At 38.6% G+C, this 14,678-nt stretch overlaps 1 protein-coding gene across 20 annotated transcripts in view; it reads left to right on the top strand.

Moving 5' to 3' along the window:
• Nek1 (NIMA-related kinase 1) overlaps positions 1-14,678 on the top strand; it is a 128,327-nt gene that overhangs the window by 45,481 nt on the left and 68,168 nt on the right. For 7 of the 20 annotated variants that reach the window (XM_063275214.1, XM_039094360.2, XM_039094359.2 and 4 more), the window contains 5 exon segments: positions 2,396-2,455; positions 3,061-3,120; positions 3,203-3,250; positions 3,392-3,466; positions 8,712-8,875. In XM_063275214.1, the coding sequence (XP_063131284.1) occupies positions 2,396-2,455; positions 3,061-3,120; positions 3,203-3,250; positions 3,392-3,466; positions 8,712-8,875 (407 nt within the window). 20 annotated transcript variants of the gene reach the window in all.

Genomic DNA, 14,678 nt, shown 5'->3' with positions numbered 1-14,678 from the left:
AAATAAAAGCAACTTTTGAAATAGATTCATTGCATACATAAATAATTGGGGTGGGGAAAATTGGTTTCTAGTGAAGCACATTGGTATTTGAAGTTATTTTAGTATAATTATGATATATTTTTCCATGAAGTATTTTGGTAAGTTTGAGAAGTATTTTGGTAAGTTTGAGATTGACTTAGTGTGCTCTTGACAAATTTGAAAAATAAAAGAAGGGAGAAACACATTTTCAGTATCCAAACATGCATTTCTTTACCTGAATTCTGTGTATTTTACTTGTTATCATCATAATTGTATTATATTACTATGAAATCAGTTAAGTTGACTTAATTGCTACAAATAATACCAAAATTTCTTTACAAACATGTTTCATTTTTTTCTAAGTAGATTTTTAAAAATATTAGCTAAAAGTAAATTTATTTCATAGATAATTTCCAAGATATGTTTATTCCAAATAGTATTTACATATGCAGCCTGTGTTTAACACTTGATATATAGGCATACATAACTAACTTGTCTGATTTCTTGGGGATAAAACACATGTTGGCCATGGGTAAGGAAGGGCAGACATATTTATGTGTTTAAATCAGTAGGAAATATACACTTGTGTGAACTTGTAGAAATAGGCTTGTTTAACCTCTTGGCCACGCACTAGTCTGTAAGAAAGAAGGATGGTGAGCTGAATTAGTAACATGGTAGAAGGTCCTTTTTGACCAGGACTGAAACCATGTGGTTTCTTGTATAGCAGCTGATGAAATGAAATATGTTTTTATTAATGCTTCCTTCATTTCTGGTTACTATTCAATGTACACAAACTGCATGCTGTGGGAATTTTGTGTTCCTAGTACTAATATTCAGGATAATAGATTCCACCTGTCACAGTCTGAGTACTGGAGAAAGCGACTCAGGTGGTAGAAGGCTATAGGCTTTTGGGTTTAGGCACGGTTATTAAATTGGTTTTTGTTTTGTTATTTTCAAGACTGGGTCTTTCTGAATAACAGCCGTGGCTGTCCTAGAACTCACCTTGTAGACCAGGCTGGCCTGGAAATCACAGAGATCTTTTTACCTCTGCCTCCTGAGTGTTGGGACTAAAGGAGTGTGCTACCAAGTCCAGCACTTTCTAAATTTTTTTAAGCAAATAAGCATGATTTTTTTCTAAGCTAACCCATTGAAAACTAAATAGTAATCAACACTTGGGATGTACCATAACTTATTTTAAAAGGATTTAACCTAACACAAATTTACTGTACAAGAGAGACTATTTGCTTGATGGCACAAAATGGTAAAAATTATTTCATTCTGTATATTTTACTACAATAAAAGAATACAAGTAAAAGTATGAAATTTTTAAAGAATTATAGAAAAAAGTAAAAGCATATAATCAAATAGATAGTCAAGTTTCATAGCATGGGGATAGAATAAGAAGAAACAGGAGGTTTTGCAATGCGTTAAGTCTGAAGGAGGCTTTCCCAGCCTCCTCATCTCCCAGAACCCTTGCTCTTCTTTTCCTCCTGAAGAGCTGAGGTCCTGTCAGCTAGCAGCACACTTCCTGATTGGGAGATTTTAAATAAACGCCTATTTTTGACTTCTCTTGCTTTTTAAATTATTTTTTTTAAAAAGGCCGCTTCCCAGAACTAATACGAAACATCTTTTACATTCAAATTGGCGGTTAACATATTTTCACTGAGGTGCAGGCATTTCTTTAAGCCTACTGACACTAAGCCACCAGAGGGAGCTCCGCGAGCATATTTTAGCATTGGGTGCACTTTAATTTTGTTTTTGTTTTTTTAAGAGACAGGAAACAATTTCCTTAGTACAGTGTTTCTGTTTATTTCTTCAGTGTAGGAATAGCATTCTGAAAATAATCTGACGGTCTCAGAGGGCCAGCTTGGATTTTTACCCCATAAATACTCTAAGGCAATAGAGAAGATCAAATAACTCCTATAACTCATCGATAATATGCAGCCATCGTAAACACCCTCTTCTTGGGAGGGGAGAGATTGGAAGGAATGTGCATGGGTCCAAATCATGTTGGGGGATGTTTTACAGAAAGTGTTGGAGGTGAGAATTTGGTATGATAAAAATATACTGACTACATATTAAGTTTTTAAGTATTATTAAATAAAATAATAAAAATAAAGTATTAATATTTTAAAAACATGTTTTGAAAACAAAACTAGTTGATGATAAGGAACCCATTTTTATGATTTCTTTGAGGGTCATGTACCAGTTTGTTTCATAAAAGGCATATCAAAAGGTAGTACAATAAATTTTGAAATGGTTATGACCCTGTTGGCTTTAACTTTTCTTTCTTTAAACTTCCACAAATTTGTAATTTCCAAACGAGTGTCTTAAATTCTTTATTTAATTCATAGCTTTATTATTATTTTTTGTCCAGGCCCATCAGATTCCAGTGAAGAAAATGAATTCTGGAGAAGAAAGGAAGAAAATGTCTGAGGTATAAAGACACATATCTGCTTATTATAAAGCTTTTCAAAATGGTTAAGACAATAGCAAAAGCCGCTAATGTTATAGAGCAGTACTTCTCACCCTAATTGCAGTGACCCTTTAATATAATTCCTTATGTTGTGGTGACCCCCCAACCATAAAATTATTTTCATTGCTACTTCCTTATAGTAATTTTGCTACGTCTGTGAACTGTAATGTAATGTCTGATCACTGACCCCTGTGAAGGCATACTTTGATCTTCCTGGGGGTCGGGACCCATGGGTTGAGAACCACCATTATAGAGTCCCCTCCCCCCAACTCTTTCACCGTGATTCTTTCAAGCAAAAACTTAGAATATCTTTGCTTTCTTCATTTCATGTCTCCTTATTTGGGTGTACCTCTCTTATTGATATATTTTCTTGATAAAATTATAAAAAGTAGAGATCATGGATGGAGCCGGGTGTTAGTACGGCACATCTTTAATTTCAGCACTCTGGAGGCAGAGGCAGGCAGCCTACTCTACAAAGCATGTTCCAGGACAGCCAAAGGCTACACAGAGAAACCCTGTTTTAAAAATATATTTATATTGATATAGGTATTCTCCTTTTGTTTAAGGAAGCAGCAAAAAAACGAAGGTTGGAATTTATTGAGAAAGAAAAGAAGCAAAAGGATCAGGTAGTTGTTTGCCTTGTGTTTCTCCCGTGCCTTGTGTAGAGGATAAGAGCGGGGTCTGAGAACATGTCTGAAACTGTTACAGATCAGGTTCCTGAAGGCTGAGCAGCTGAAGAGGCAAGAGAAGCAGCGGGTAAGAGACACCCACAGCTTAGCTGTCCCCACACGCCTATGTAAGGAAGCCCACTGACTTGAATGTTATTGCTAAATGTATTCTGTATGTTTTGTATTAAGTAGTTGAAATGGTATTCTGTTTATTTTCTTTCCCCAAAAGTTGGAGAGGATAAATAGGGCCAGGGAACAAGGATGGAGGAATGTTTTAAGGGCTGGTGGAAGCGGTGAAGTAAAGGTAGGCATTCGATCCCAACAGAGCTAAACTGTTGTTTGTCTCCAGTTTCAACTCCTTTTGTAAAATGTGTATGACTAGCTACTTACTTGGTATACCGATAATGTTTATCTAGGGTTCTGTAGCATTTATTATGGTTTATTCCTTATTGTGTATATTTAATATGTAATATAATAAAAATTAATTCACGTGTGACATTTATAAAATCAGTTAAAACTTTCACAGTGGCTGTAATACAGATTTTCCCCCCAGAGGAATCTCACAAATTAAATGCAAAATCAAATATGCTCATTAGAATTTTTCACCTGACCTTGAAAATTAAGTTCTCAGATGCTTTCCTTAATTGGCCACTGCCAGACTCTGCAGGATAAGTGCACCCAGCCCTCCCGTGCTCCTCTGCCCTCCCTATGTTGAGCAGCAGAGCTGACTGCTGAGTGTGTAGCCTGTGACTCCCCTGTCTTTGTCTCACCTTTCTGCATTGCCAGCTTCCCTCCTCTTCCACTGGTCCTCTCCATTCATTTACCCAGATAATCTAGATAGACCCTTCAGTTCACACATTCTCTTTGGGCAAATGTGACTCTGTAACCTGGGGCAAGTTCACTTTTTTGAGTTTATTTTCGAAACCCAGAGCTTCTCTGCTTTCTCGGACAGAAATGTCTTCAGCCATCCTTGTTCCGTCAGCCTTCTCCTTCCCCTTTGCTTTGAGAAGTACCGGCCTGTGTTCCTATTCATAAGCTGAGTCCTAAAGCAGTCTGGGGACTCTCCTTCCCTAGTGTACGCACCTTGAGTCGTAAGTAGAACTGGCTGATGGTAGCTCCTTTTACAAGATTACCTTATGTGATGGGCCTCTCCCACGATTACCTTGACAACAGACTTCTTTATAGTAGACTGGAAAGGGAAAGAAGCACAGGGACATCTGTGTCTGCTGACCTGAAGGGAGCCAGCATGGAAGAAGCAAGAAAGTATAGATGACCTCTGCATTATAGCAGTGATCTCTAGCCAGTAACTGAGGAGAAAGTGACTGAGGAAGAGTCCTGGCCTATGTTCAATTATGAAACAACACTCCCTAGAGCCAGAGAGCTCTGAGACGCTGGGCTTCAGATATGAATGTAGCCCTCCCTGGCTTACAGCTAAGTATTCCTACCTAAATCATATACCTTCCTAAATCATATAGCTACCTATTTAATCATATACCTGCCTCAACCAGGGAATTCGATAATAAGTAGGTGGTGTTTTGAGCTGCTCAGTTTGTCATAAGTTTTTGCACGGCCGTAGGAAATGGATGCATATTTCCTGTGCACTGTCGTTTTCCTTTTGACAGCGAGCCAGGTGTGCTCAGCTGCAGTTAAACTGTCAGTTCACCTGGCTGTTGCTCCGCTAGCCTCTCAGTGTGGAGATAGACAAGACGGTTATCAGAGTGGACTGCCGCTGACCATTCTTGTTTCTTCTCAAAGTTGTGATGTGGACAAAAGTACGTTTTGTCGGTTTCATCAGTATGTATAGATTTGCATATATACTGTATGTATAGATATGCATATTTACTGTCACCAGTTTGTGTTGTTTTCTTTCGAGATGTTTTTCAAATCATAGGTCAGGAATACAGTATGAATCTTTTTTCACAAGTCAGTACTTTAGCAGACATTATATAGCATTGTAAGTATTTCTCTTTTATATGAGTAGTATTATTACTTCCTGGTCAGTAAGCAAGAGCTCAGGATTTGGTATGAGGTGTTGTTTTTGTTGGTTGATTGGTTGGTTTTTCAAGACAGGCTTTCTCTCTGTAACTCTGTCTTGGAACTCGCTCTATAGACCTTGCTGTCCTTGAACACAGAGATCTGACAGTCTGGGATTAATGGTGTGCATTACCCAGCTGAATCTGGTCCATAGTTAAAAATCACCTTCTTCTGAACTGAACTGTTGGCCAGGACTCCTACCCAGCATTTGGGCCAAATTCACCAAGAGTATTGAGAATTTGCTGCTTACTTCCTTACTCCTTTAAAAACATTGTTTTAGGTTTATTGCATGTATGTATGTGCACCACATGCAATGCTGTTGGCCACAGAGGTCCAAAGAGGTGTCACATCCTCTGGAACTGGTATTAGAGTTGGTTATGAGCCACCATATGGGAGATGAACTGAACCCAGGGTATGTGCAGGAGACATTATTTTTGGATAGTTAGGTACTATGTTTTTAATAATGTTTGTTTCATTTTATAGAATTCAGTAATGCTTCCATGATAAGAAGTAAATTCATGTCTGTACCTGTTCCTAAGTTTTAAATATTTACTATGTCAGACTCTGATTTCTGCATAGTTGCCAAGGACCTGGAGTTACAGTGTAATGTGAGTCAAAGAAATTCCCAAAGGAGAGATAGATGAAAACTGAAAGTTAAAGTACTTCAAAGTCAATGTTTTTATTATGTATAGACATTGTTGCTCAAAAGTATAAATATCTGACTTTATTGGGCAATTGCAGAATCCAAGACTTCTTGGCTATGTGCCACCATGCTTGGCGAGGTAAATACGTAATTTGTACCTAGTTTTGTTTATCTAATGATCATGATATGTAAGAAGTGTATCTCTTATAAACACATACATTTTAGTTCTTCATTAGTGAAAGCCTGTTTATACATAAAATAACATGGATCAGCCCATAAACATGCTAAGTTAAGGAAGCCAGACAGAAGAGTACATATTGTATGCTTGTATTCTCATACAGTTTTAGGAAAGGCAAATCCACTCCATAGCAATAGAAAGCAGATGGGTGCCTTTTTATTGACTCAAGGGACATGAGAGCCCTATGTGGAAGCAATTGTGATAATGGCAGTGATTACATGAATAAGCACACTCATCAATACCTTCAGCCTAGTACCAGAGAAGTTGCTCTGGTGTACAGGTGTTTACCACCAATTCTGGTGCCAGTTCTGTGTGTGGGACTCACATAGTGAAAGGAGAGAACGGACTCCTGTGTGTTGTCTTCTGTCTGCACACTTGCCCCATAGCATCCAGAAGTACAAATGCATAAACTCAAATGAAATGCTAAGAATGTCCCTCAACCTATGCTTGTAATTGGAGACATCTAAGAGGGTACAAGCTGGGCCTCTATGAGGGTGATTTCTAGAAGACTGTGTTGCTTCCACATTCTGACACAGTATTTTTGACATTTTGTACAGACATCTTCAAAGATGTTTACTTACACTCTCTTTACTAGAAAGAAACAGTAGAATTATTTAAAGTCAAGGTCTTACCATTGAACTGAGTAATCAGTTGTGTAGATGTGACTACGTTTTCACAGAATTCTAACTCTAAAATGAATATTTTGAAATGTTGATGTTTATATCTGTGTATGTGCATGTGGAGGTGAGTCTGTGGGTGGACACCAAAAGGATAGTATCAGATCTCCTGGAGCTGCACTCAGAGCCACCTCGAACCACTCTGTATGCTGTGAACCACCTCTTACCCACTGAACCGTCTCTCCAGCCCCCTCAGTGCATGATTTGAGCATGTATGAAAAGATTGCTGGGATGGAGCTTTCCTCTTGATTACCATTCTGATTGCTACTAGCCTTTATCTTGTCATTTCAGTGGCTTTTTGTTTGGTTGCTTTTGAGACAGATTTTCTCTGTAATAGCCTTGGCGGACTTAAAACTTACTCAGGCGACCAGGCTGGCCTCCCACTCACAGGCGTCTACCTTCCCTTTGCCTCGCAGGTGCTGGACTTAAAGGCACTTGACACAATGCCCAGTTAGAACTGATTTTCAAAGTAGACTTTCTCATAAAATTTTATATATAGTATCAAGATGGTAAGACAGATTTCCTCTCATGGGACTTTGCAGAATTTTCTTTTATTTGAGTCTAATATTGCTTGTTTTGTTTTGTGGAGGGAGAGTTTTGAGATAGGGTTTGTCTGTGTCCCAGAACTCACTTTGTCGACCAGGATGGTCTCAAAGGCAAAGATCCACCTGCCTCAGCCTTCTGAGTGCTGGGATTAAAGGTGTGCACCAACGCCACCTACCTTTAAAAAGTACCACTCAACTTACTCAGAGCTCTCAGTGTCAATTCTGAGATCATTGAGTTCTTTTCAGTTGACTTCTTCCACAAATGTGTATAGCACTACACTCTCATTGACATTTGTCTCCTAACCATTTCTAACCGCTCCCTTTACTGTGAGTTCTGTCTTGAGTCCTTAGATTTTTACCTTTATCATTTGGTCATTTCTACAGAAAACCCACTAGTCTGTTTAGCATTTGCCTTTTCACTGACACATCTTCCTACCTTGCTGTCAATAGTTTTTCTGGTTCTGTCTCTCAGTCCCGCTTATGTGTGTGGTGTTGATGTATTAAAATGCTTCAGTAACCTGAAGGTTTACAGTGCTTGCTGCCGTTTACTTCATGCATGCATGCTCTGCCTAGCTGTAACCCCTTTTCCTGCAGTGTTGGACGCTCTTCTCTTCCTTATAGTTGTGTTTGTGATCACTCCTCCCCCATTGCAGTGCACACAAAACATACATGTAGTTTAAAAGATTGTTTTCAAGATGTGGCTAAGCAGTATCTTTTCCAAGACTTTAAAATGACATAGAATTTTACCAATGGCCATCTTATTCTCTGCTCTGTGAGTCTACTTACTGCTTCAGAGTACACATCTTCATTCACTTATTCACTCACTGTATGACTAGAGCTCTGTCTTACTTTTGTGTTTTTTTCCAACTTGTTTGAAAAATATTAAGAGTGGATATGTTTCTCCTCTTCTACAGGATATAAAATATACTTAAATCATGTATTTACCTTCCTATACCCTTGGTGAATAGATTTCAGCATATCAAAAATCACATACAATACTTTGTTAAATAACTATGATATCAAATTCTACTTGACTTCAAAACCACATATATTTAAACTTCTCAGAACTGAATCATGAAATGTAGGATATTAACATGTTTCAAAAGCTTCGTAATTAAGATTAGGTTTTTCTATATATGTGAATTTAGTGGCATCTTAATATTTTAGTTTGTCACATTAAGTTATTCTTTACTGTTAGCAGCTGAGAATACTACTGTCTGATTGTTTATGTATCTGATTGTTTATGTAGGAAAACCTCTTACTTTTGGCAATGTGTTTATTAATATATTAAATCTAGGTAATTGCTATTTTTAAGTTAAGCATTGACTGTCTTTCTCTTTTAAGGACGGCTCAGGCCTCTTTGGCCCTGTGAGATGAACATGGTGTATAAGAGCTCTTTGTTTACTCCCCAGGCTTCCTTTTTTGGCAGTGGAGGAGCTGTGTCTCCATCACCTTGTTCTCCTCGGGGCCAGTATGAACATTACCATGCCATCTTTGACCAAATGCAGCAGCTAAGAGCAGAAGATAATGAAGCGAGATGGAAAGGGAGAATATATGGTCGATGGCTCCCTGAAAGGTGTGTGTGCTCTGCTGAGGTGGCCTAGGCTTTGCTTCAGAGAACCTCATGAATCACTGTGGCTGTTTATCTACAGAGGACTTCCACCTGGCGTTCGTCCAGGATTTCCCAGTGGGGCTTCAGGTCACCACCATTCCCCCGATGCTGATGCTATTAGGAAAACTTTGAAAAGATTAAAGGCCGTGCAAATAAGCCAGTGCAAACAGGTTGGACTGTGACAACCCATGCATTCATCCTGTGTGCTTCTGTCGTTTGTCATATCTACACTTGTAGATGGTTTTCCCAATGTTTACATGGGACATTTTCTGCTGTGTGGATATAATGTATCTTCACGTGCAAATTTGACCCTTGATCACACTATGACAAATGTATAGTTCTTCCTCAATTGAGCTAGTGTGGCTTATTTTAACGTTTAGACAGATCATATTGTTTAAAGGATCGTGTGATAACTTTCTGCAACATATGGTTGTAATAATTTCATCTATTTGATTTGAATAAATCATAGCATGGACTTTAGTAGAATCACACTGTCCATGAAGCTCCAGAGCACGTTCCTCTCTTGTTTTTACCTCAGCCCCACTTTTCCTCTTGGTTCTCCTAAAACGCCTCCTCTTCACATGACCTCTGGTTCGTATCTCTTTGTAACCCTTTCCCCAGATTTTTTCACTGAGTTAACTTGATGATAATTGACAATATCAGCACCTGTGGAGACTTATTTCTTTAGGTATGCGTATGTGTTTGCCCAGATATTCTCGGTCGTTACAGGGAACACTAGGACATTTTAGTGAATTTTTCCTGTAATTTTAAATTATTATGAAAATCTTTGATTTGTTTATAATTATACAATAAATATAAATATAAATACATTGAGGATATTTTACACAAATAATTGTTTTGGAGGGGATGTAGCACAATGGTAGAGGACTTACCTACAATACAGGGCTCTATGTTTACTCCATAAAACTGGGAGAAAGGCCATAAAAATAAATGTAAAATAACACTGTGATTGCATTATAAATTGTTAGCAGAAGCCTGAGGTATGGAACTGTAGGTTCCCTTTTTTTTTTTTTTTTTTTTTGAAAAATAAAGACTATAAACTCAGATTTATGTTTAAAATAATTTTAGGTTTGCAGTAATACTGGGTAAAAGTCCGAAGTATACTTTTTTTCTACATATGTCCAACATCTATTTCAGTACCCTTACCACAGTGAAAACATTATCACAATTTAAAGTCTACAGTTCCCATGTGAAATCATTCTTGATAGTTTCTGAGAAACCATCGGACACCTCCAAGCTTGCTCTCCCATTTTGTATTCCCACCAGCAGTGAGTGAGAGTTGTGTCCCTTCATTCCCTCCAGCATTTAGTATCGGGGGCCATTTTACTTGGTGTGTGAAGATACCTCATTTTAGTCACAATGACCTTGCGATGTTGACCATCCTTTCCTGTACTATTGGCCATCTGTAAATCCATTTTGGTGAGTTTTCTCTATGTCTCTTGTCTTTTTTATTGTTGTTGTTTTCACTTTTAGTTTGTTTTTTTGAGACAAGATTTCTCTATGTAGCCGTGGCTGTCCTGGTATTTGCCCTGTATACCAGGCTGGCCTCAAACTCAAAGATCTGCCTGCCTCTGGCATTAAAGCCATGCACCACCACAACACAGTGTTTATGCCTACTTTTTAATTGTGTTGTTATTTTTGTTGTTGAGATTTTTATTCCTTGTAATTTGAGATAATAGTTATTTACTAGTTGTGCCTGTAACCACTCCAGACTGGAAATTAAATCCCGGGTCTAAGTGAGGCACACTGGGCACTTTATCACTGACCTACACCCACACTTCTGATGCCAGGCATATATATTTCCCAGAGTGTGAGTCGTGTTCTTATGCCCTTGATAGATCAAGAGTAGACAGTTGTCATTTTAACGTAGGATGTCTTTGGTGTCCTTAATAATAAAACATGGCTATTGCCTTGCAAGACGATGCAGCATGTAAAGATGCCTGTCACTGAGCCTTTGAACCTGTGTTTGACCCCCAGGACTCACAGGGTAGAAAGAGACAGACTCCTGAAAGATACCCTCTGACCTGCACACATGGCTGTTGTGTACACACACACACACACACACACACACACACACACACACATAGATAAATTAATTTATTTTTTACTAAGTTGAAATCGTGCCCAAGTTCAGTTACAAATTTTTTTTTCTCTGTGTTTTTCTAGATGTTTTATAATTTAGTGTTTTATATTTAGGTCTCTGACACATTTTGAGCGAAGCCTTTGTGTAGGATATAAGATGTATCTAGGTTTTGTTTTCTTTTGCATGTGGATATCCAGTTGTTCCATAATTTCTTAAGAAGACTAATCATGGCTACCTTAAATTACCTGTGTTCTTTGGCCAAAGATCGATGGACTGTTGCTTACTCTGAACAGTTACTTACTCTCTACAGTGTTCCTAATTTTCTTGGCTATTCTGTAACCAATAACCTTATTGCATTTATTACAGACACTGTAGAATAAATGTTAAGCTTACGTTGTTTCAGTACCCCAGCTTTGTTGTTCTTTCAGCACTGAGTAGAATATTCTGGATCATTTCCTGTCCCTGATAAATTCAGATCAGTTTGTTCATATCTACTAGTTAACTTGCTGGGATTTTGATTCAGAGTATGTTGAATATACAGGTAGTACAGGAAGCGTTGGCAGATTGACAGTATGAACTCTTCCTATTATGTCTGGAACATTCCTCTGTTCTTTGATATCTTTTAGCAGACTGTTAATATTTCCTTCATATAGTTTTCTCTATGTGCGGTTAAATTTGTGTCGCTATTTCCTCTTAGGAGTTGGTAGTGTAAGCAGTAACCTACTTTAATATCAGTGTTTGCTTGCTCATTGCTGATGCATAATAAAGCAGTCACCTGTTAATCTTGTATCCTGTAGCTTTGCTGTGATCTCTTACTAAGTTCAGAAACTGGGTTTTTTTCTTCTTAGACAATCATGTCATCTGTGAACAAAATCAATTTTATTTCTTTCTCAATATGCATTTTTCTTTCCTACAATAGATAGTAGTACTTCATTGTCATGTAAGATAGAACCTCAATATGTCGACAGACAATGACAGAAACAAACCTTCTGGCCTATGCTTCTCTATGCTAACTGGCTGAGCATGCTGGTATACACTTTAGTCCTGCCCTTCGGGAGGAATAGGGAGGGAAGGCTAAGTTTGCGGCCAGGCTGATCTACATAGCAAGTTCCAGGCCAACAGAGAGCCTGTCTCAAACAAATAGACAAATAAACAAAACCATCAAATCATGATTGTTTTTAGTTTTGGTTTATGAAATTATGAAGTTCATTACAAATTTACTTCCAATTTTTTCCTAAATAAATATTCAATTTATAGACCCCTCTTTTTTTTTTAATTTATTCCAGTTTTTTTTCTCCATCTTTATTAACTTGGGTATTTCTTATTTACATTTCAATTGTTATTCCCTTTCCTGGTTTCCAGGCCAACATTCCCCTAACCCCTCCCCCTCCCCTTCCCTATAGGGGTTCCCCTCCCCATGCTCCCCCCATTACCGCCCTCCCCCGAACAATCACATTCACTAGGGGTTCAGTCTTGGCAGGACCAAGAGCTTCCCCTTCCACTGGTGCCCTTACTAGGCTATTCATTGCTACCTATGAGGTTGGAACCCAGGGTCAGTCCATGTATAGTCTTTGGGTAGTGGCTTAGTCCCCGGAAGCTCTGGTTGGTTGGCATTGTTGTTCATATGGGGTCTCAAGTCCCTTCAGCTCTTTCAGCCCTTTCTCTGATTCCTTCAACGGGGGTCCTGTTCTCAGTTCAGTGATTTGCTGCTGGCATTCGCCTATGTATTTGCCGTATTCTGGCTGTGTCTCTCAGGAGAGATCTATATCCGGTTCCTGTCAGCCTGCACTTCTTTGCTTCATCCATCTTATCTAGTTCGGTGGCTGTATATGTATGGGCCACACGTGGGGCAGGCTCTGAATGGGTATTCCTTCTGCCTCTGTTCTAAACTTTGCCTCCCTATTCCCTCCCAAGGGTATTCTTGTCCCTTTTAAAGAAGGAGTGAAGCATTTGCATTTTGGTCATCCTTCTTGAGTTTCATGTGTTCTGTGCATCTAGGGTAATTCGAGCATTTGGGCTAATATCCTCTTATCAATGAGTACCTACCATGTGTGTTTTTCTGTGATTGGGTTACCTCACTCAGGATGATATTTTCCAGTTCCATCCATTTGCCTATGGATTTCATAAAGTCATTGTTTTTGATAGTTGAAGAGTATTCCATTGTGTAGATGTACCACATTTTCTGTATCCATTCCTCTGTTGAAGGGCATCTGGGTTCTTTCCAGCTTCTGGCTGTTATAAATAAGGCTGCTATGAACATAGTGGAGCATGTGTCTTTGTTATATGTTAGAGCATCTTTTGGGTACATGCCCAAGAGAGGTATAGCTGGGTCCTCAGGTAGTTCAATGTCCAATTTTCTGAGGAACCTCCAGACTGATTTCCAGAATGGTTGTACCAGTCTGCAATCCCACCAACAATGGAGGAGTGTTCCTCTTTCTCCACATCCTCACCAGCATCTGCTGTCACCTGAGTTTTTGATCTTAGCCATTCTGACTGGTGTGAAGTGGAATCTCAGGGTTCTTTTGATTTGTATTTCACTTATGACTAATGTTGAACATTTCTTTAGGTGTTTCTCAGCCATTCGGCATTCTTCAGCTGTGAATTCTTTGTTTAGCTCTGATCCCCATTTTTAATAGGGTTATTTGTCTCCCTGCAGTCTAACTTCTTGAGTTCTTTATGTAGTTTGGATATAAGCCCTCTATCAGTTGTAGGATTGGTAAAGATCTTTTCCCAATCTGTTGGTTGCCGTTTTGTCCTAACAACAGTGTCCTTTGCCTTACAGAAGCTTTGCAGTTTTATGAGATCCCATTTGTCAATTCTTGATGTTAGAGCATAAGCCATTGGTGTTTTGTTCAGGAAATTTTCTCCAGTGCCCATGTGTTCCAGATGCTGCCCTAGTTTTTCTTCTATTAGTTTGAGTGTATCTGGTTTTATGTGGAGGTCCTTGATCCACTTGGACTTAAGCTTTGTACAGGGTGATAAGAATGGATCGATCTGCATTCTTCTACTTGCTGACCTCCAGTTGAACTGTCTTTTTCCATTGGATGGTTTTGGCTCCTTTGTCAAAAATCAAGTGCCCATAGGTGTGTGGGTTCATTTCTGGGTCTTCAGTTCTATTCCACTGGTCTATCTGTCTGTCTCTGTACCAATACCATGCAGTTTTTATCACTATTGTTCTGTAACACTGCTTGAGTTCAGGGATAGTGATTCCTCTGGAAGTCCTTTTATTGTTGAGGATAGTTTTAGCTATCCTGGGTTTTTTGTTATTCCTGATGAATTTGAAAATTGTTCTGTCTAACTCTCTGAAGAATTGGGTTGGAATTTTGATGGGGATTGCATTGAATCTGTAGATCGCTTTTGTTAAAATGGCCATTTTTTACTATATTAATCCTGCCAATCCATGAGCATGGGAGATCTTTCCATCTTCTGAGGTCTTCTTCAATTTCTTTCTTCAAGTTGTTATCATACAGATCTTTCACTTTCTTGGTTGAAGTCACACCGAGGTATTTTATATTATTTGGGTCTATTATGAAGGGTGTCGTTTCCCTAATTTTTCTCACCTTGTTTCTCTTTTGTGTAGAGGAAGGCAACTGATTTATTTGAGTTAATTTTATACCCAGCCACTTTGCTGAAGTTGTTTATCAGCTTTAGTAGTTCTCTGGT

The sequence above is a fragment of the Rattus norvegicus genome, chromosome 16 (genome assembly GCF_036323735.1).
Source record: "Rattus norvegicus strain BN/NHsdMcwi chromosome 16, GRCr8, whole genome shotgun sequence".
In the NCBI taxonomy this organism is placed as follows: domain Eukaryota; kingdom Metazoa; phylum Chordata; class Mammalia; order Rodentia; family Muridae; genus Rattus; species Rattus norvegicus.
This window is presented reverse-complemented; position numbering and strand designations above follow the sequence as displayed.